This window comes from Drosophila nasuta, chromosome 2R (assembly GCF_023558535.2).
Source record: "Drosophila nasuta strain 15112-1781.00 chromosome 2R, ASM2355853v1, whole genome shotgun sequence".
Lineage (NCBI taxonomy): Eukaryota > Metazoa > Arthropoda > Insecta > Diptera > Drosophilidae > Drosophila > Drosophila nasuta.
The window spans coordinates 5,995,875-6,017,465 of record NC_083456.1 but is presented as its reverse complement, the minus strand read 5'-3'; the positions used below and the strand labels follow the sequence as shown (position 1 = coordinate 6,017,465).

At 34.8% G+C, this 21,591-nt stretch overlaps 4 protein-coding genes across 22 annotated transcripts; 1 reads left to right on the top strand and 3 right to left on the bottom strand.

The window, feature by feature from the left end:
- Positions 1–1,757: 1,757 nt before the first annotated feature.
- LOC132787562 (COP9 signalosome complex subunit 5) lies at positions 1,758–3,054 on the bottom strand. The gene is made up of 3 exons (XM_060794685.1): positions 2,694–3,054; positions 2,063–2,639; positions 1,758–2,005 (listed from the first exon to the last, which is right to left on the bottom strand). Exons 1-3 carry the CDS (start codon positions 2,952–2,954, stop codon positions 1,860–1,862), a joined length of 984 nt encoding a protein of 327 aa, XP_060650668.1. The 5' UTR covers positions 2,955–3,054; the 3' UTR covers positions 1,758–1,859.
- Positions 3,055–3,441: 387 nt separating this feature from the next.
- Positions 3,442–4,480, bottom strand: LOC132787564 (uncharacterized). Its single transcript, XM_060794687.1, has 3 exons — positions 4,345–4,480; positions 3,948–4,283; positions 3,442–3,892 (listed from the first exon to the last, which is right to left on the bottom strand). Exons 1-3 carry the CDS (start codon positions 4,357–4,359, stop codon positions 3,557–3,559), a joined length of 687 nt encoding a protein of 228 aa, XP_060650670.1. The 5' UTR covers positions 4,360–4,480; the 3' UTR covers positions 3,442–3,556.
- Positions 4,481–4,860: 380 nt separating this feature from the next.
- LOC132787563 (derlin-2) lies at positions 4,861–6,494 on the bottom strand. Its single transcript, XM_060794686.1, has 3 exons — positions 6,140–6,494; positions 5,533–6,053; positions 4,861–5,474 (listed from the first exon to the last, which is right to left on the bottom strand). Exons 1-3 carry the CDS (start codon positions 6,224–6,226, stop codon positions 5,303–5,305), a joined length of 780 nt encoding a protein of 259 aa, XP_060650669.1. The 5' UTR covers positions 6,227–6,494; the 3' UTR covers positions 4,861–5,302.
- A 252-nt stretch (positions 6,495–6,746) lies between these two features.
- LOC132787558 (phosphatidylinositol-binding clathrin assembly protein LAP) lies at positions 6,747–21,198 on the top strand. Of its 19 annotated transcripts, XR_009632555.1 has the most exons (17): positions 6,748–7,285; positions 9,574–9,716; positions 10,585–10,660; positions 11,118–11,150; positions 11,455–11,557; positions 11,624–11,745; positions 11,808–12,001; positions 12,059–12,195; positions 12,372–12,537; positions 12,625–12,943; positions 13,527–13,622; positions 14,162–14,362; positions 15,719–16,022; positions 16,500–16,599; positions 17,967–18,056; positions 18,833–19,135; positions 19,187–21,198. XR_009632555.1 is itself a non-coding variant. In XM_060794672.1 (16 exons), exons 1-16 carry the CDS (start codon positions 7,150–7,152, stop codon positions 19,025–19,027), a joined length of 2,322 nt encoding a protein of 773 aa, XP_060650655.1. In that variant the 5' UTR covers positions 6,747–7,149; the 3' UTR covers positions 19,028–21,198. The 19 variants fall into 19 exon arrangements, 17 of the variants coding, with proteins under 17 accessions (XP_060650655.1, XP_060650652.1, XP_060650650.1 ...); XM_060794672.1 differs by having other exon boundaries at positions 6,747–7,285; positions 12,423–12,537; positions 12,625–12,901; positions 18,833–21,198; XM_060794669.1 differs by having other exon boundaries at positions 6,747–7,285; positions 12,423–12,537; positions 18,833–21,198.
- The last annotated feature ends 393 nt before the right edge of the window (positions 21,199–21,591 follow it).

Here is a 21,591-nt window from a genome sequence, read left to right as displayed (position 1 = left end):
TGCGTTATTTGCATTTTAGACAATCGTTTATTTCACAGGGATTAAGGACACCACCAGCTTAGAATACAACGTTTTTACGTTGAATTGGACAGTCGACTGTTGGTATTAAATTTCCAATATTTCATTTATTTTAAAGCTGCAAAGTGATTGTCTCGTAATTCACTAGTTTTGGCAATTGCGCTTTTCGACACTCAAGCTTAAAAATAAATGGTTTGATTATAAAAAAAATAAAAATGATATGAATAACGGTTGAGAAAAAATGAGAATATAAAAATATTTTAAAGAAGTTAAAACAAGTGAAAATTATATTAAGAATACTAGTAATAGACATTCGACATGGAGTAACACCTATTTGTTATTTCTGCTTAATAATTAAAACTCAGGAATATTTTTAAATTTCATGAAATAGCGTTTTAGAAAACTATACAAGCTATATCTATGTTAATTGCTTATTAATGTTTAGGCATAAGTGTGATGATATGCTTATAATATAATAAAAAATAAATAATTTTTTTTTTTGTTTTTCTTCAATTTATGTATTCTTCGTTTTAAGTACTTTCAATCTGTACAGAAACGAGAAACCATAAAAAAGGCATATTCTTTCTAAGGATAAACGATTGAAGCTCTTTTTGCTCAGGTGCTTTCTGCGTGTGTTGGCCTAATGGAAATTTTCTTATATGTATGATATGCTTAAGCTGTTTTGGAATGTCGCAGCTTTTGTTATTGGCTGAATTTTCATTTTCATTGGCGGAAATTCATTATACTTTATCCACAGAACTTCATATGGTTGTCACACAAATCAAAAAAAGTGACAAATAGCAAAAAGAAATAACAATTGAAGAGCTTGTCTTTAACGCATTGCGATTATAGCGCGAGCATTAAAATAAATTGTGTATCATTATAACAACATGTTTGCTTTGTTTAATTTTAAGGCATTTTCGTTTTAAAGCCACAATGCAAATATCATCGTATTATTTAAGGGCTGAGTTTATGAGGATCCCGCAAACAAATGTTGACAGTTGATGACAACGGTTATGTGTGTATTTTAAGGATGACAGACGCTGACGGGCGGAGGATATATACTTTTTTAGGCCTGCAACCTGTCCCTATAAACGTGACAGCGCACTTAATTAACACTCTCTCCTCTTGATTGTTTTTTTTTTTTGTTTTGCTGCAGGCTGTTGACTTGATATCGATTCGGTAAACAAGTCGCAGAGTTGATAATTCACTTGTGGCCAATGCTGTAAGTTATGGCTTCATGTTTCGTCAGCTGGACAATTGGCACGCAAATGCTTTCCTAAACATAACGCTATAATGATGGAATACTTCGCAATGATAATTGAGCATTTACATAGCAAAACAAAACATTGCATTTACGGAAAAATTACGTCTATGGAAGCATTCTTAAATATTTCAGTTATCAAATCTGTATCAAATATGGCTACTTCATTGTCATTGACTCAGTAGCTCAGCAAGAGTTTTCTTTAATACTAAGCATGCATTAGCTAAGTTATGAAATTTCCTATCATTAATATGTTTATCACCCACTCTCCGGAAGTATGAATAAAAAGATACTTCCACTTCTTGCCTAATTCCAATACAGTATGCATTCCTACTTTTGTTATCTAAAATCGAATAGCAGATGTTCTATTCGAAATTAATACCTTACTTTCCCTTGTTCCTTGTAAGTGCAGTTTGAAATACAAAAGATTTAAACTTTTATCTATCAATTATTGTTGTCCGATAGTAAAAAGAACTTTTCATTTATCTTGGAGAATGCACTCTTTAAAAGTATTTATATTTTTATGAATTCGTAGATGTATCTCAATGGAAATAAAAGCTAAGTCTTCAGTTGGGACCTATTTGCCTAGGCCAACTTTGTTAAAGAGCTTATCCTTGACAATCTGCGCCATCAGACCATGAATGAGCTCAATGGTTGAGCGACTGCAGTCGCGAGTAGCCTTCGACAGTTTGTCCTCCGAGCGTTTCTCATTCACATCAGTTCCTATAATAAAGCCTTATTAAAACACATACATTCTATGCAATCTTGAGGAATATGTACCGCGTCCCAAGAAGTTCTCGCTTTGCTCCAGCTTCTCAGATAAGTCCATAATCTGTCCGGTGGTGTATTCGGTGTTTGTAAGCAATCCGGAGCTACCCAAAGTGTTGACCCAATACTTGTTCCACAGCGAATCAAGGAGTTTGCGATCCAAGGCGGACTTGAAGTAACTTATTTCCAGCGGATAGTATTGCTTGCAGTGCACACCAAAATCCTCAATCTTATTTAATGGAATAGTTTGATATTCGGATGGCTCCTCATTCGGTGGCTTGTAACCCTTGGGATAAGTACGGAAAGCACCGAGGCAAACCTTGCCGGCAGAGACAGTGCGAACTGGATCTACGACAATGGCCACAAAGGGCTCCTGGTATGTCTGGTTGAGCATCTGCGTGGACACGTCAATGCCCGACAACCAGCAGCCATAGCCGGGATGACTGTGATACCAGCCGACAGCATGTTCGAGGCGTCCGACTTCCTTTGCCGCCTCCATGTAAGCGGTCATGTACTCGTACGCCTGTGCCTGGGCATTGACACGTGTCTCGGTGCCCTCCACGGGCAGCGCAAATGCATCCATCACAATCTGCAAGTCATTTGAAGTTTTAACCGGCAAAGATTGCTATTAATTTTCCCTTACCATTGTGTTGTCTTCGACTTTGCCGAGCATGAGGCCCATCACTTCAAGAGTGCCTCCAGAGCGTGCGTGCATCACCATCTTGAGCAACGCCAACGCCGAGATCTTAATGTCCTTGAAGTAATGGGGATCCTTCTCCCACGGTTTGGCGTCGATTATTTGACGCTGTTGTTCCGCATCGTAACGAAAGATTTCATCACAGTTTGGCAACGTTTGTATGTTATTTTCCAGCTCCCACGTCTTTTGTGCAGCGTCCACATCCATTTTGAAGTTGTTGTACTCGCAAAATTTATTTTTCCGGCTCGAAGTATTTTTCTCACAATGTTTTGTTCCTATTTCGAGAAGACTGTCAGAAGTTAAACCAGGTGGCAATGCTGACAACAGCTAGAATGCTCATTTTTGCGTTAACAGCTGTTTAACATGCGATAACTGCCATTCGGTTATAAGAGTCGGCGTTTCTTTTTTTTTTTTAAATAAATTAAATATAAATAATATAATTTATAATTTTAGTTACTTGACTGCAAGAATATCCAATATAATAAATCAAGATTGAGGTTCAGAAATTTAAAATACATCGATATTTCTATCGATATATACATTACAAAAAAATATCAATAAATTCAAATATTCAAAATATTTTAAATCGAGCCTATGCATTATTTCTAGTTTTCAATACTTATACTGTGTTTTCTTCAAATATATAGAACCTGCTCGAAATATATATATTCTTTTTAGCACGTTTTCATTAATAATCAAATTTTAATTGAATTCGAGTTTCGAAGTGGTTAGTATTTTGTATTGTTAAGAGAACATACTTGTATATTAAACTTAATTATTTTAGTTGGAAATGTTGTATTGCTAGGCGTCTAGTGCTTATTTTGTTCTAGTGCTTCAAGTACCAATTTTAATATATTTTTCTTTAAATCATCAGCTATATGTGGTCGCAGACTGCGCATTTGATCAGCCACAAAATCGCCAAATATTTGCGCTGAAGTGCTGTTTTGTTCTTGAGCAGCTCTTGCTTTGGCCATCATAGTATCGTCGCTAAATTGCACCGACTGTAAGTCTTCCTCCTTCCTTTCTCTTCGTCTAGCAGCAGAGAAGAAACTAGAACAGGTGTTCAGTTCTTCCATGTATTGATCGTGACTCTGGCCAAAGGCAACCTTGAGCATTGATGGATCGTTGCAAATAATTGAAGAGTTCTAAGGATAAGAATGATTAATCAAAGGTTTCACAATGCTTGCTTACCATACTGACCTTATATTTTTGGGGTTCACACACTTTATCTAAGAATCGCAAGGCCTCAAAGTATTGCCATTTGATCGACATATTTTGAATTGCTTTCAGCTTATAGCCTCGATATTGTGCTCGGAGATTATCCCATTTGGCCTTGCAGTCGGACAAAGAGCGATTCATAGCTTCGGCGATAACGCGAAAGGATTTTTCGCGCATCTTGCCATCCTTGTGTGTCGCTTTACTCGAGTCCCATAACAATTCCCGTTGTTCAACCAATTGAATCAACATTTTCACATCGCATGGCGTCCATTCCCGTTCTATTTTACGAGGTTTGCGAGCTCGTTTTTTAGCTGGCATCTGGTAAACAGATAAAATATAATATATTTTTAATATGCGATAATAAGCATTGTGAACTAACCCATACGAAATCCATTACTTATTTACAATTGTAATCAGAATTTGTATGACGCGAATTGTGTATGACTATAACATATGGTATTCCAACGAGGCTGCCAGATCTCTTGCACGTTGACAGATGTGTATGACATCTGGCAGTGCAGTTGCCAGATCAACATCTAAATCTGGCACACAGTACAGTGCATAGCTTATATTTTTTATTTACCAAGGATAACGAATAATGTCTAGCTTTGTATAATCAGTTATGGTCAGGTATAAACATATTATGCCGGCTAAATCTGGAAACAAATACAGCTTTGCACTTCTAAAAATACTGGCATTGACTACACTAAAGGCGCCATTTTCAAAATTGTACTTACGTCACGTACAACTATTGCATTTCTTATAGGACTTGATTATGGTCGGTGAAATTTACTTGAATATGGAGTCATAATAGTAATCCTGGCAAAAAATACAGCCATGTTTACTTTTCTATTGCACTGCAGATGGTGCTATTCAAATAACTAACAGCCATAAACATATTCACAATCTTTTATTTTTTTTCATGTTTGTATACATATAAATATATAATCACACGTGCTGAAAATCTACCATGAAAGGAAAACTTAAGGCCAATTGTAAAGTACAATTGAGTCGCAATCTCTTTTGCCGCTCGCCACAGAAATCAAGCATTAATAAATACATACAATACATACTTCAATTAACTTTGGCTAACTATTATTGCACGCCACATCGCTTTGTAATATGGCAGAGCTCTTATAATTCTTTTTTTTCTATTTCTCTTCTTTTGTTTTGGTTTTTCATTCACTATGTATCTAATCTTACCAAGCACCAAGTGATAGGTGGCGGAGGGGTCTTAACAGTTTTGTTTTTGTGGTTTTTTGTTGTTGTTTGTTTTTAAAGCGCATAGTAAACACAGTTTCTCTTATAGACAATATATCGGATCTGGATCAGAATGGTTATTGCGCAGGAACTGCAGCTGGTTGAGCTTCATTCTCTGGCTGTTGCTGCTGTTCCTCGCCGTCTTCCTGTATCAATGGTTGTCCTTCGCCGCCCCACAAAAACCCACCAGGACGATCCTCGGCAGCTGCTTGATAATTGCGTTCGATGTGCTCATTGAAAAGTCTTTTACTGCAATTGTAAATACAGTTAATAGTGATAATAGAATACGGTAATCTGGGCTGCTTACAGAAAATATGGCGTCTTGATTAGACGATAGCCGTTGGAGAGTTGCGGATAAACGTCTTCAAGCACATAGTAAACATGCCCGACGCCCATCCCAATGATATCAACCCATACGGTATTTCCCAAGATCATGGAACAGCAGAGCAGGACCCAAGGTAAATAGGGGGCCTGGAAGTTGAGCACTCCGAAAAAGTTCATGGGTACCGAGGGATTGCGTCGTGACCAGACGTAGACGAGCATTAAAGTGAACGCTTGGCCAAGGAACAGCAGGTTGACAAAGATGCCAAAGAAGGTCATCAGGACTCCACCAAAGATAAACATCATCACAAAGTCGGAGCTGCGACCTCGAAATGATCCGTCTTCGAGCATGCGGCAATAACGGTATGTGAACACCATGTTGAAGAAGAAACTAATGCCAATTGTGCCAAAGTATAGGAATGTGGTAGCTAGGCGCCAAATTTGAAATTTGCGCACTATTAATGTGGGATTAAAATACAGTTGCAGCGGCGACACTAAGTCCAAGTGCTGCCAATACAAATAAATAATTACACGTCAGCGTCGCCTCATAAGAATTTGCATTGCATTTCATATTTCACTGATTCAGGACTCACCACCGCTAATGTTGTGAGGACACACACAGTGGTGTATGCTCGCGTTACTATTGGAATTTCCATGTAGAACTGCCGAAGTGCATTCATCCTTGGACTGTTATTGTTGTTGTTGGTGGGCTAATTGGAGTTGCAAGCGAATTGTGCGTGTATTTGTTGCGCCTTTTTTGCGCTGCGGTTCACATCTGCTAACACTACTAGCTGTTGCTAACTGTTACAATTCCGTGTTTATTACACTTTTAAGCAACCCGTCTTGTTGAATTTTGGGTATGTCACATAGATTGTTGCTAAAAATTATTTGTTTCTTTTTTTCAATTTGCTAAGTTCTAATGGTTCTGTGAGGCGATATAAAAATATTATTATCGTTTATCGAGTATGCTGCACTTGTTATCATCAAAACAGTGTGACCACACAACAACGTATAAATTGAGCTTATGATATTTTAAAAATAATACTCTAATTTGTCCATTAATTTTCATATTAAATCATTTTAATTATACATTATTAATAATTTGTGAACTAACAGGAGTACCATCACTATGACGGGAGTGTACTCAGGAATATCGATAATTTTTAACATTTCACTGCAAATATCTCTCGATTGCACACCAACTATTATTCTTATCGGCTGCAAAAGTGCTGGTCGCCATTATCGATTTGTGGCAAAAAAATAGAGAATTAAAAGATCGCGTTACAAGCAAACGTTACGCACCGGCTAAAGAGTGCATTAAACGCGACGTTAATTCTAATAGTGTGGAGCTGATGAAACAAATCAATTGTTTGTGCACCACCAACTAGTCGGGTTTTCTTTTCGCAGCAAACACCAATTGCCACAACAACTAATCAATATCAATACGTCGCCTGTGTGTCTGTGTTTGTGCTTGTGTGCGTATCAGTGTTCGTGTGTGTGTGAGTGTGTTTTTTGGTCCATTCTTTGGTGCACATAATCAAATTAGTTTGGAAATATAAAGAGTGTGTGATTAAAGAACAGTAAAAATAAGAACAGCTTCATCATGACTATGGCTGGGCAAACAATCAACGACAGGCTGCTGGCTGCTCGTCACAGCCTTGCTGGCCAAGGACTGGCAAAGTCTGTGTGCAAGGCCACAACGGAGGAATGCATTGGGCCGAAGAAGAAGCATTTGGATTGTAAGTGCAAAGAAAAAAAAAGAGACTCATTTATACATGCAAACACACACAAAAAAGCATATGTATTTACGTGTGCTGATATGTTTGTGTGTGGCTACAAATACCCAAAAATTTATTCCATTCATTCAATTACACAGACAAGCATCTCAACGTTTTTTCTCCCACATCTTTGTAATGGGTGGCACTTTTTTTTTCTTCGTGTGATTTGTATCGTCACATTCATATGTGCGTGCTTATGTATAAATGTTTATGCATATATATATGTACATTCATACTTTCATTCCTACATACATTTTCTGTAGGGCCAGGGCTGCAGTTTCTTACACTTTATCTTGCTTATCGTCAATTCGCATAACTGTAATTTTTATCATGTCCCTTACATTTGTAAATGTGCTCAAGCGACCCGCACACATTTACAAAACAATATATGTACATATGTGTGTGTATGTGTTTGTGTACTGCACTTGATGCCTCAGCTGCTGTTTTGTGGTCTCTTTGCCTTGCTGTGTTGTATTCTCTCAGTGCTTTTTGGGCCTCTCTTTCTAATGTTACGTCACTTTCTCACGGCTGCACGTGTGGTGTGATTTACAATGAGAGTGCCTGTTTGTAAGTGTGACAACCCTTGGTACTTTTGTTGTTGTTGTTATTTCAACGATGTCAATGCCTTTAAAATTTATGCACACGACTTTTATAAAAAACTATGTTCAGCTATGTTGCATTTCCCAATCGGATAAATCTGATGTCTTATTAGATTCTTGGTTTTTGTGACTTGTCACATACACAAGTATTCGTGAAAGTGTGTGAATGTTGACCTGTTTCTTGTTTGCGTTGCCGCTTCTTTGGCACTTTTGCAATTTTGTTGTTGCTGTCCAATGACTCATGAGAAACTTTTCATGAATACAAACACATACACATAAACATTCACATGCATGGGACTTATTCGTACTCACTTGGCACATAATGAGCACAGCTTTAAGCTGTAATGACAATTTGAGTGTCATTCGCTAACTGTATGTTTGTGCATAGGTGTGTGTGTGTTTGTTGTTCTATTGCAATTAAAGCGTATAAATAAATAATCAAGCTATGTTTGGTTTATTTATAGTATTTTGTGGCTTGCGGCCACTTTATGCATAAAGAGAGCCCTCGTCATGCTCCAGTTACAAATGACGAATCGCGTCACTGAGCGGAAGGGAATCTTTCCTCTAATTTCCTAAATTGAAACGACTTAGAAAGTCAAATTATCTAAGCTCAAGATATATAAGAATCATGTAGAAAACAATTGTATTGAGTCTGAAAATTTAGTCTAAAACACTTTTTTAATTAAATAAATTCCAATCATGAGTTTGCCCATTATACGCAGCGGGCTCAATATAAAAATTAAAGAAACCTGTTCTCAGGTTACACAGCAGGTAGAATTAATGTAAAGAATACTTTTCGTTTTTCACTATTACTCTTTCATTCCATTTTCTTTGCTAATAAATACACAAAATATAAAACTCTATAAAACCAGTTAGAAACAGTTTAAGCAGCTAGTCACCGATCAGTTTAAAAAAATATATAGATGGCGATTCCTATATCGTCAATGTCCTTATTTATAAAATAAAATACATATCTTCATGAACATATCTTTTCCGGTCATTGAGATTTGTGACTTTATTGTTATTATACGACTCTTGGAACCAGTTAAATTATTTACAACATGGGGAATATCTTGTATTATTAAGGGTATATACGTGTATATTTCAATTGATGTATTCATACATACATACAAACCGATTTCAATAATTGAATTGATTCAAATGATTCAAATGGGGCGTGTTGTATGATTGTCTTGCACAATTTGCAGCCTTTGCCGAGTCGATTTCAAAGCATCAGCTCCATATGTAATTTAACGCCCCTCTTTAAATTAAGCAGTCGATAGCGATAGCCATAAAAAACATAGAGAGAGAAAATGACAGCGATGAAGCTGCCCTGTTTTATCTGTTACCATGTGGGGGGATTCTTTAATAATTGATATGTAATACTCAGTGCATGGGATGCATTTTATTACTGGGACAGTTGCCTAGAGACAATAGCGTATCAAATACTCGTAAATTTGCATAGCTATCGCTGTTTATACGTTCATATAGTAGTATTCATACCATAAATATTTTGTATTGTGACGACGAACATAAAATAACAGACGATAAGTCGCAAGTCGCGACTCGAGATGATAACAGCTAAAGCATTTATATAGTATGTGGAATATTTTTAATTTAATCATTGTTTTTCTCTTATATTCATTGCAGATTTGGTGCATTGCACAAACGAACCGAATGTCTCGATACCGCATTTGGCCAATTTACTTATCGAGCGTTCACAGAACGCCAATTGGGTGGTCGTCTATAAATCGCTGATAACAACACATCACTTGATGGCATATGGCAATGAGGTTTGTATTTTAAATATACTTCAATACACCCTTCACTAGCCTAACCACCCAACAAAAAAAAAAAAAAACGAAACTCGGGTCAACTACGCATAATCCACAAAATGCTTTTACTTTTATTCTTTTCACTTTTCATTGAATTGCTCGTAATTGTGGGGCGTTGCTTTTTTTATACTATAAAAAGGTCACGTTCGCTGTAGCTTTTTGTTTTTTGTCGGTTGACTGTTGTCATTTTCCTTTCTGTTTTATTTATTTATGTTGTATTTTTCCCGTTTGTTTGTTTGATTTCTTACTTGCGCTTTGCGTGCTGTTAGCTTCTTCATGTTATCGTATTTTTATATATTTTCAGCATTGTTAATTGTTTTCTTTTATTTGGCCGGCTCTTTGCTACGACAAGCTTGCAATCTTTTCTGTTGTTTCAGCGTAGGCGATCTGAACTTATCTGGTTTCCTTTGAAAATGCTTCGAAAGCTTAGGGACTATAATTTCTCTTGGGAGTTAATGCTTTACGGTTTTCCATTTAATGTGTGAAGGTTCCAATCCAGTTATTTCATAAGTTCCACAAGGGAATATCCTTTTTTGTTAGCGCTCTAAAATTGTGTATTGGATTTTATTCGGTAAAAATATTTCTAACAATACAATTTAAAATTGCGTTCAAAAACCAAAAGCCAATATAACAAAATATTTGTATCTGACTTATTGCTATTCTAAAGAGCTTAAGTATATTTTCTTCACTTTTCACATTACTCGTAATGTTTATTATTTGCTATAATATATAATAATTATATTATTAAACGACACAAGCAAAAGGATATATAATTGACTTTGTTATTAATTGCAATCATATTTTTTGTTTGCTCTTTTTCTTTCAGCGTTTCATGCAATATCTCGCATCGAGCAATTCGACATTCAATCTCAGCTCCTTTCTGGATAAAGGAACTGTTCAAGGTATAGCCGAACACACTTCATATACTTCCATCAACGCGGATATCAATGCCAATTGGCCAATTGGTCAACTGGCCATTAACTAAATGCGAATGCGAAACAATTGATGCTTTCTAACACACACACTCACGTCATTGAACAAGAAATACACGCAATACATTTAACAAACATTTTAAAAGTTGAAATAATTCAATTTTCATGCTTACATTGTCTTCTCTTCTCTTCCCGCTCTCTTATCTTCTCATTGACTCTCTTTTATCTCATATGTGAATGCTGCGATTGCGTTTGGCTTAATCATTAATGTGTATCCGTTCTAATGATAACATTTCAATAATATTGTGTCTCGACATGCGCTGCTTACTTACATCCATAATATAATGATTAATGATAATTCGAAATCAACTTGATTTCCAATATAAATATAAATATGAATATGCGAATTATAAAACCTATACTACAGATGGTGGCATGGGCGTTCCAGGTGGCAGAATGGGTGAGTATTTTACAGAAAAGTTCCATAGCGGTGTAGGACTAACAAGAAAAGCTAAAATGAAAACGAAATCGAAAAACAACACAACTACACTTTTCTGGCCATGGCTGTATACTAAACAACTTCCCAAGCAAGATACAAAAATTGACTAACCCCTAACTAAACACTCATGTTGAAAAGTTCCATATTTGGATTTCTAAATTTGTTAAAGTATTTAACTGACGATCGTAAGATTGGCGAAATATTATTGTGCACTTCATTCGCCATATAATCTATGTTAATATTTTATAATTCGGACATTCAACAGGTTATGATATGTCGCCTTTTATACGACGCTATGCCAAGTATTTGAATGAGAAGTCGCTCTCCTATCGCGCCATGGCTTTCGACTTCTGCAAAGTGAAGCGCGGGTAAGTAAAATACACAGCTCAAAATACAGACCTCAATATTGACTTGTTTAACCATTCAACCATTAGGAAAGAGGAGGGATCGTTGCGTAACATGAACGCGGACAAACTCTTAAAGACGTTGCCAGTTTTGCAGGCACAATTGGATGGGTTACTGGAGTTTGATTGTCAGTCCAATGATTTGACCAATGGTGCGTATGAGATTGACAGCCAGAAATCTGAGTATTAACCCTATATGTATATTGTTACACAGGTGTCATCAATATGAGTTTTATGTTGCTGTTCCGTGATTTGATTCGTTTGTTTGCCTGCTATAATGATGGTATTATCAATTTACTGGAGAAATACTTTGATATGAATAAGAAGCAGGCTCGCGATGCTTTGGACTTGTACAAGAAGTTCTTGGTTCGCATGGATCGCGTTGGCGAATTCCTTAAAGTGGCCGAGGTAAGCCGTCTTATCATAATTTATTACTAAATAAAGCTCACTTCAATTGTTTTTCAGAATGTGGGCATTGATAAGGGAGATATTCCCGACTTGACAAAGGCACCCAGCTCTTTGCTGGATGCCTTGGAGCAGCACTTGGCTACGTTGGAGGGACGCAAGGTGTCGGCTGCCAATACGCCCACACAATCGTCAAGGTGTGTTGAAGTTCCCAGCTAATTCCAATTTAATTTATTATGAATTACTTTCAATTTTGTATTACATATTGATTTCATAATTATGGTTTGATTATTATTAATTAATTTGAGTTTACGTTTACTTCTTTGTTCTATGATTTTGTATTTTGGTTGCATTTTCTTCAATTATTGAGAAGCTATCAACGCACGAATGTAAAATCCGCTGTTTCTGCGCTCTCTTCAACTAGCTCGGCATTTGGCACTGCAGCTGCATCGAGTAAATTTGATACCACCAATGGCATTGATGAGCAGCTGAAAGCTCAGGTGCTGGCCGAAGAGGAGGCCGCCATGAATCAGTACAAAGTAAGTGGCACTTAATACTTGATTGCAACATAATTAATCAAACTATTTCTTATTCTTTCCGCTTTCTCTTTCCCCTTCAATTGCTAGTCCAAGGTGTCGTCACCCACCAGTAGCGGTGCTGCTGGCGCTGCACTAACAAATCCATTCCTATCGTCACCGCCAGCCGCCCAGGCTGGTCAGCCGATAGTTGATCTGTTTGGTGCTGCGTCGGCACAGCCCGCTGCTGCTGCAGCATCGGCGCCACAGGCGTCGGCCACAAAGGCATCCGATGATTTGCTGCAGTTGGGTAATCCCTTCGCCGACATGTTTGAGGCCAGTGGTGGCAATAGCGGTGGCAATGCTGCCGCTGCCGCAGGAGCAACAGGTGCTGCATTAAATGCCAATAATTTGTGGATGCATAATAACGGTAGCATGCTATAATTTTCTTATTATTTTCTTAAGTACATTTTTTAGGTTGATTATTGAGTTTGTTAAGTGTGTGCTTTATAGCTAGGTGTTTAATTGTAGCTTATATATACATATATACATGTGTACATAACGGTATACATATGTATGTATAGATGTAACCCATGTTGTCTTGTAGCTCTTGTCTCAGACCCAAACGAAAATCAAGCGATTATCGCTCTCTGGCCGTCTTAAAGCACATTTCTTCGATGCACATAAATCTCATCATAAATAACATAAATTTCATTTATTTGCTAAACGTTAAGTTTCGTTGTTATGTAATATATTATTTTGTAAGTTTATTTTTTCATTTGAATTCTTCTCTAATGTATTGTTACTCTTCATTTTCATCACTTTTTTCTTTCCCTAATCAAATACGACAACAACAACAACAACAAAAAATACAACCAATAACAACAATGATAACAATGAAAAACACGACTTGATCAAACCTAAATCTCAATGTTGACACATGTCCAACGACCATGAAAAACACCACAAAAAAAAAACCAATTCCAATCCAAAACAAATATAAAATCAAATAGGTTTCAATGGCGCTTCAGTTTCCTCCGCTGCTGCTACAAATGCATTCGTTTCCGATAGTAATTTCACGTCTGTTTTTGGTAATACGGAACCAGCAGGTAAGTTCCCTTCAAACCAGTTAGCAATGTTCTCATTAATCCATTCAATTTAAACTGCAATGCAATTTATGTAATTCAATTATGCTTAAGACTAATCGAAGCTCCAATTTCTCAATTGGGTTATAATTTAATTGGAATTATGTTTATTGTATATGGCGCGGTGGTCTCCTAACCAAATGCACTCAATCAATTTTAATGTTCAATATTAATTGCTCATGTGTTTAGCATGTTGTACTAACAATTTAATTAACAATTCAATCAGATTTTATGTACACTATATCCCAAGATGTTAGTTAAGCCCAGAGATTAAACATAGTTTCAAAAATATACAGAAGAAACACACAAAACATTTCAAAACTTGTGCTCGTGGTTTCGACGTATGTGTGAATAAGAATTCTTTGTATTTAAAAAATTTTGAATTTTGTCAGTTTTTTTGATTATACAATTTTATAATATTACTTTTATTATAATTTAATTATATTGTTTTTATGGCTATCCCCCCAAAAAATCCTATACGTATTTGTGTTAACTGAAATCAGCGTCCACGTCGTCGTCGTCCTTACCAAATCCCTTTTTCGATGATATGCAACCCCAAGGTGTTGCCTTTGGTAATTTTGTGGACCAACCGGATCATCATCAACCGCAGGCATCGATGTTTTATATGCAACAACATCAACAACAATATTATCAAGATAATTCGGCGTTATTATCTGCTTCCACCATGGCACAATTTCCCACAGGTGAACTTCTCGTGAAGAGAGTAAAACAAACTATTCAAAAAATGTCACAACACTACGAAATATTATATGATGTGCTTTGTTATTGTACAAAGCTTTAATAGTCACCACCATTTTGTTGTGCTTGTAGTGCTGAAGACACCCACAAATCATATTCAAATCACATTCACCCGACTAAGGGTGTCGAATTTGTTTCATAAGCTCTCTGCAATTGTGTTCTGTCTACTCGTAAAATATGTATCTGTATCTTTTTAAATTCTAGAGTCTTGTGACTTGTATATTTTGAAAACATAGAAGACTCTGTAATTTAAGCTGAACATATATTTATCTGTCAAATCTAGTCGCTGAGAATACCTAAGATTTTAAGTTACGATCTTTGTCCTTTGTACTATTTGTTATTATCAGTTCGTTTTGTAAATATTATGAAATTTACTTTCAATATCATAAATTTATGGAAAAATTGCGTGATTGTGCTATTGAATAGTTAAATGTGATTTATATAAACTTATACAGAAAAAGATAAATGACTCGCTAATCTTGATAGGTCATTCGAGTTTTACAAAGTATTATTGTTACTCATGATAAAGTAAATAATTAGGAGTATTTATTAATACGATTTTCCTGAGTACTACTTTTTTTTATAGGTTTTCTTTAAATAAAATTGGGGTTGGCTTTTGCTTGCTTTCTGTTTTAATCCTTAATCCTGTGTATTAACATTTAAAAAAATATCCACGCTTGGCATAGATACTAATCAACTAACTTATAATGCATAATTAACAATAATCAAACCTACAACCATTTATTCATTAGACATTTATATAGAAATTTTTGCACTAAAAAAAAACATTTATATTCACTTTATTTATTTTGTGAACGTATTTTTCTCTTCTCTTTTTTATGTTCTTTATGTACGTAATACAATAAAACCAAAAACAAAAACAAAAATGCAAAAAATCTTGACACGATAACTCACATTGTCTCATGTTTACAATACGTTAATGTTGGTGGCACAAATCCATTATGTAAAAAATTACGACATTTATTCATAAAACGCTTAAATAATATATATACATGAATACATATAATTATATGTATGTGTGTGTGTAAACAAAACTGGCAAAACAAAACAATTGAACAAACGCGAATAACTCAATGAAAACATTCTGATGGGCTTCATTTGTCTCATACTCTATACATCAAATACTGTGTATGTCTCTTTGTGTAAATGTCTTGCTAAACGGTGCGCTGGCTATCCCACAACAACAACAACCACAACAACAACTGCAACTATGACAAACAAAAACAAATGTAATATTGCCAAAAATCATAAAAATCACAACAAAAACAACAACATAAAAGGCTTTGATGCTTTGGGTGATGTTCTCAAACCGGCCACAGCAAATAGCAACAGCAATCAAATGAACGTTGTCGCCACAGGTGCCGTCTTCCAGGGATACAATAGCAGCAGTCCAGGGCTGACACTGCAACAGCAAAACTCACTACAACATTCACAACAACCACATCTGCAACAGCAACAACAGCATCTACTGCAGCAGCAACCACAGCAGCCAGCTAGCACTGGGAAGATAATAACCGGCGATCTGGATAGTTCACTAATGTCACTAGTTGATAATTTAAATATTAATAAAACGGCAAGTGCAAAGTGAGTAAAAACGTGCAAAAATGACTAAAACTACATGAACCGAAAGCAATAACAAAATCAAATAACAAAACATTATGCGTGTGTTAAGTGTTTGCGTGAGTGTGTGTGTGTTTGAAAGTGAATGCTTGAGAGACAATAATGTGGAAAAAGCATCATCATTATAGCATTAATCAGATAGCCGAAAACTTACTCGCACTTCGCTTCCCAGTTCCAAGTATTGAGTATCAACGTTGATAAATATCGAATCTTGAATATCCCCAAAAGTAAATGTCCATCCAATATCATTTCCAATCATATATTCCATATATGTACATTATAACCGCCCATAGTTCCGTCCATTAAACTACTCGACTTGTTCGAGTATTTGCAATTGAGATTCTCCAAACCTCCCCTTAGCAATGTAAATAGAAAATCGAATCAAATTCATTGATTTCGTCTCTCTATATCATTACTCTCTTACCCCATTATATCTCATAGACCCGTGCAATGGAATTCACCTAAAAATACAGCGAAACCAGGTGCTAATTGGACACCACAACCAATGGCGGCTACAACTGGTGCTGGCTATCGTCCAATGGTGAGTTATGCCTCTACTAACTCTACTCTCTACTCAACCGAACTACTACTACTACTACTACAACTACTTATGTACTACAATTACAACTACTACATCAAATCACTACAAAACGAAACAAATGCGATATTCCACTTTGCCTCTAATTAGTTCGAGTAAACGAGACAGCAAAAGAATTAAAGAAATATTGCGGAATTTGTGCCCAGAAACACTGCAAAACTCTAAACCGATTCAAAAACAAAAGCAAAACAAGGGACAGATCAGTTACAGATTTCGAAAATCTGTTCTGAGCTGTATTCTGATATAATAAGTTTGTGTCACTCAACACTTTAGGCTCACTCCTCCTATGTACAAAACAAGTTTCATTCCTTTTTATTATTTCTTTTCTCATTTAATTGAATCTGTTACAATAATTTATAATATATTTTGTATTTAATGTATTTATTGCACATCGCATTTGCAGTTACAACTTGAGAGCTACTTGGTTTATTTATTAACTGTCTTGTGATATTGATATGTGTGAAACTTATACTTGACTTAAGATTAACCCAAAATTATGTTATGTAAAGCTAAAAAAAATCTAGATGTTGTGCCATTTTTAATAAATTTAACTCTTCGGCATTAACAATTGGGATGTGAAATTTGCTCTTGCCAAAATTCTCCCAGACCGAGCCAAGTTGTTGCAAGTTGTAAAACTTACTGTTCATATACAACATAAATATTTATTGCTATTATTTACAAACTATGACTACTATATTGGTTCATGTTTCTCATCCTAAAATACTACACAAAACACACGCTTACACCCACAAGAAGTTCAACACCAAGCACTAGGGACAAACATTTGTGGCACACCTCGTATGCGTAGGTCTGAAAAGCAGTTATATGATCAAGCTCCCCTACAGAAATATACAATTCACCTCACTTGAAACGATTCCGTATTATACACAAAAACATATATACTCAAAATCGTGCATACGCATCGTATGTACACACATATTTCTCATTTTAATTTTCTTTTCCTTTATCATTTTTGTATTACTTAATATATATACTTATATACTTATATATAAACTATCACTTTCTTTTCTTTATTTTATGTTGCTTTATATTTCAACTATCCAACGCATACTGCAAAAAAAAAAATCGATACATATCAAAAATAACCACCAAAAATGAATATTAAAATCAAAATAAATAATAAAAATTACACCAAACGAATTGAAAAAAATGAATAACGAAACTCACGATACGCCTGTGTTTATGCTGTCTGTGTTTGTGATATATCAATATATGCTATATATAATTATATATATAAAAATATTATTATTGTTATATATAATATGTGTATATCAATATGCAATACGTAGGCACATGGCATGACAGTAAGTCCTGCGCCAATCACAATCAATCATCCGTATATACATGCTAGTTATCCTGTAATGCCAAATTATATGCAGGTAAGAACGAAGTAAAGAAAAGAACATAAAAACTAAAACATAACCAAAACCAAAACCAAAAAAAAAAAACAACTAAACCGCAAACCGTACTACAAACTACTTTGAACAACATAATCAAATATAAAATAAATGTTTATACTTAATACTTACTATACTTATGAGTTGCTTTCATTTGATTTAACATTTATATTTTCAGTTTTATTCTCTTATTTTTTGATTATGTGTGTACTTTATTTTAATTTCGAATTACATATTCCTAAAACCTTGAGCTACGACTTCACTATCCACTCTCAATCTACGCTGAGTTACAAGAACTGTTGCTCTATCTCTCTCTCTCTCTCTCTATTATGGTTATGGTCTCCCACTATCTACGTATACTACCCACTATATACTAGGGTTTGCCTATGATATTTCGCCGCATTTAAAACTATGACAAATTATATTGTAGAAACATCTTAGTTTATTTTCAATTACTTCCAAGTGTAGAAAGTTTCTGAGTTTTTGCGTTCAAATTAAATTTCCAATTGATTTGTTTTGATTTGTAGAACTCACTAACACCCAACCAACCTATCCATCTATTCACTATGTAGAAGCTCACGGCGGCTCTTCCCTAAAACCTACAACTCTTCTACTACTATTACCTATGTTATAACGATTCTCTATCCAAAACCGATTCGTAGACGTTGCGTCTGTCTTAGTCATTTACCCCAGCATGAATTGAAGTTGCTGCGATGCTTAATTTGCAAATACTAATTAATCGTTTTGACACTTTGTAGGGCATGCCGGTGATGGGGCAGCAGCAACCGAATATGATGGCACAGGCAGCCCCTTTGACTGGGGGGCAACAGACGATGATGGGGGCGCCGCAAACTAATGCGGCCACATCAGCGACGGGCATCATGCAACCCACGCAAGCAACGCTGAATGGAGGAAATAAAAACGTTCCGCTGGATCCATTTGGAGCGTTATAAGGCGCCATCAGTACACTGCACTCACAAAGCAAACACACATTAAGCGCTATAACCTCATAGGCAGGCAACATTATAACATAATATACAAACACACACACACACACACACGTAAATATATATACAGAAATATAAAATAAAATAATATACAATTATTTGCAGATATTAAAATTCATGAAGAGAAAATTAAGAAATTATTAATGTTTACACTATGCTACATACGAAATGAAATGCAATGAGATGTCAAAAACAAATTCTATTATATGTTGAGCATTATGCATACACAAAGAATTGAATGCGAAATACATAAATATATACATATATATATATATTTATAATATTATTATTATTATATAACGAGAACAAAAAAAAACAAATGAGTTTGACTATTGATATGTATACAAAATATTTATATATATAATTATGCAAAAGATAACAACATCGCGAAAAAATCAATTTTCAGAGAAAAGCTAATGTGAAACAAAAGCAGAAAAAGAATACTATAACTTGTGTGAAAAATGCGTACATATACTCTCATATGTATGTACATCTATATAGTAAATTTAAGAAAAAACCTGTAGTTGTGTCCCACGCCAATCACTAAACATAAACACCTAAAGCTATACCCGTTAAATAGACTCTGTTAAATCTGATATAAATGTACCCCGTCGAATATATTGTCACAGCATGAATATAGACGCCATACACCTATAAACTATGATTAACGATTAATGAACAAGAAACTCTATATATGTTTATTATGCTTAAGTGAGAGCCACTTTGCAATATTTTGATCCGTCTATAAAAAAATGATGCTCGTTTCCTAGTTATTGTTATATCTGTTGCCGAATCTTTTATTTTAATATTTATTTCGGGCTTAAGAGCGGCATTATCGTATAATTGTGTTTATTGTTGCAATTCATTGTTGATTTAAACAAAAATGAGATGATCGTATTTGTAAAGCATTCCAAACTAGTTTCAATTTGGTCCCAAATTTAATTTGTGTAATTAATTTTGTAAAATTTTAAGTAAATCTGAAAAAAGAGATGCATTCGTGCTGTAACTATTATTGTACATTTGAAAAGCAACTTTATATTTATGTATGTATGAGTATGATTATATGTATATTTTAAGGCGTACATTTTATTAGCCATTCATTTAATTGCTTGCGGCGTTTATTTAGTACAGATTATCAAATCAATCTATATATTTATATATACAAATAGTTCATTTATAAATTGTGTAAATAACATAAGGGGCGGCAATATGCTGAACTATGTTTAAATAAAAGTCGCATATTATACACGATATGCCTATCAATCATTATTTTTATTGCAGGAGTCTGGATGGATTACTACACTTATTTGCCTTTGATTTTCATTATTTTTTGACATTGAGTTAAATCATTTTACAAAGAAATGTACCTACAAAATTTCCCTTGATCCGGTTTTTATTTGGATAACACCAAAAAATATGCAGCACTTTAATAACTAAAACAATATAAAACGGAGTGCCGTAGAGTAGGCAATACACACGTAATGCAATAATAGTGGCAACAATCATGTATGGAATTTTCATAAAACGTATAGCTAAAAGAATCCCAACAAATCAATGTAAATTTAGCAAAATTATACAATTCTAAAATGATGATAACTATTAAAATGTTTTATGACAATATTTCTACGCTGCTGTTTGAGCTAACCTTACTTTACTATGTATCTAGTTCTAACGACGACAACAGCAAGTACTATATATTACTCCCATTGACCCTAACAAGTCACAATTGAAGCGACCACTTGTTGATGTTTTATGAAACAAAAGAAAATTAAAATAGCTTGCAAATCATAAAATAAAATTAATATTAAATATTTACAAAAAATCACACAGTCATAAATACCAGCGAAAGAGGAATCGGCACACTCAATTCGATTTCGCTAATATACCTTGGTTCTCGGAGAGTAAAGCGCAATCCCTACAGTTATTTTTCTCATGGATTTCTTCTCAGAAAAGAAAGTGCAATCTACACACATACATATGTACTCCTAACTTGTAGATAAGATAACGGAGGTCATAACTACTTTTAATTAAATTGTTAATGCTTTAATACAAATTTAAAAAAAAAAACCGGCAAAATTGAAAAAAGTATGTTACAACAATAGCTTTCACGTCAATCTGTCAGGCTTGTTCCGATTTCTATTACCAAGTAAATTAAAAAATGAAATATGTAGCGCATACTTCACTACTCGAAGTCAGAAGAAACTTGTACAATTATAAATCCATCCTGCACAAGAAAGTATGCTTTACATATTTATGTGTAAAAGGGGAAGAAAGTGGTTTTCTGAGCAAGTCTGTACTATATACTATAAATACAATACTATTAAATGAATAGATAAGCACCCATTCTTTACAGAGCTAAAGCATAACAAAGTGACATACTTGTACACCCTATGAATTGTATAAATTTATGTTTGAAAAAATAAAAAAATTGCAAGAAAGAAAAGAAAACAAAAATGAAATGTTAGTGCAAAATAAATGTGTAAAATTAACAATTTTTGTTTTGTATTGGG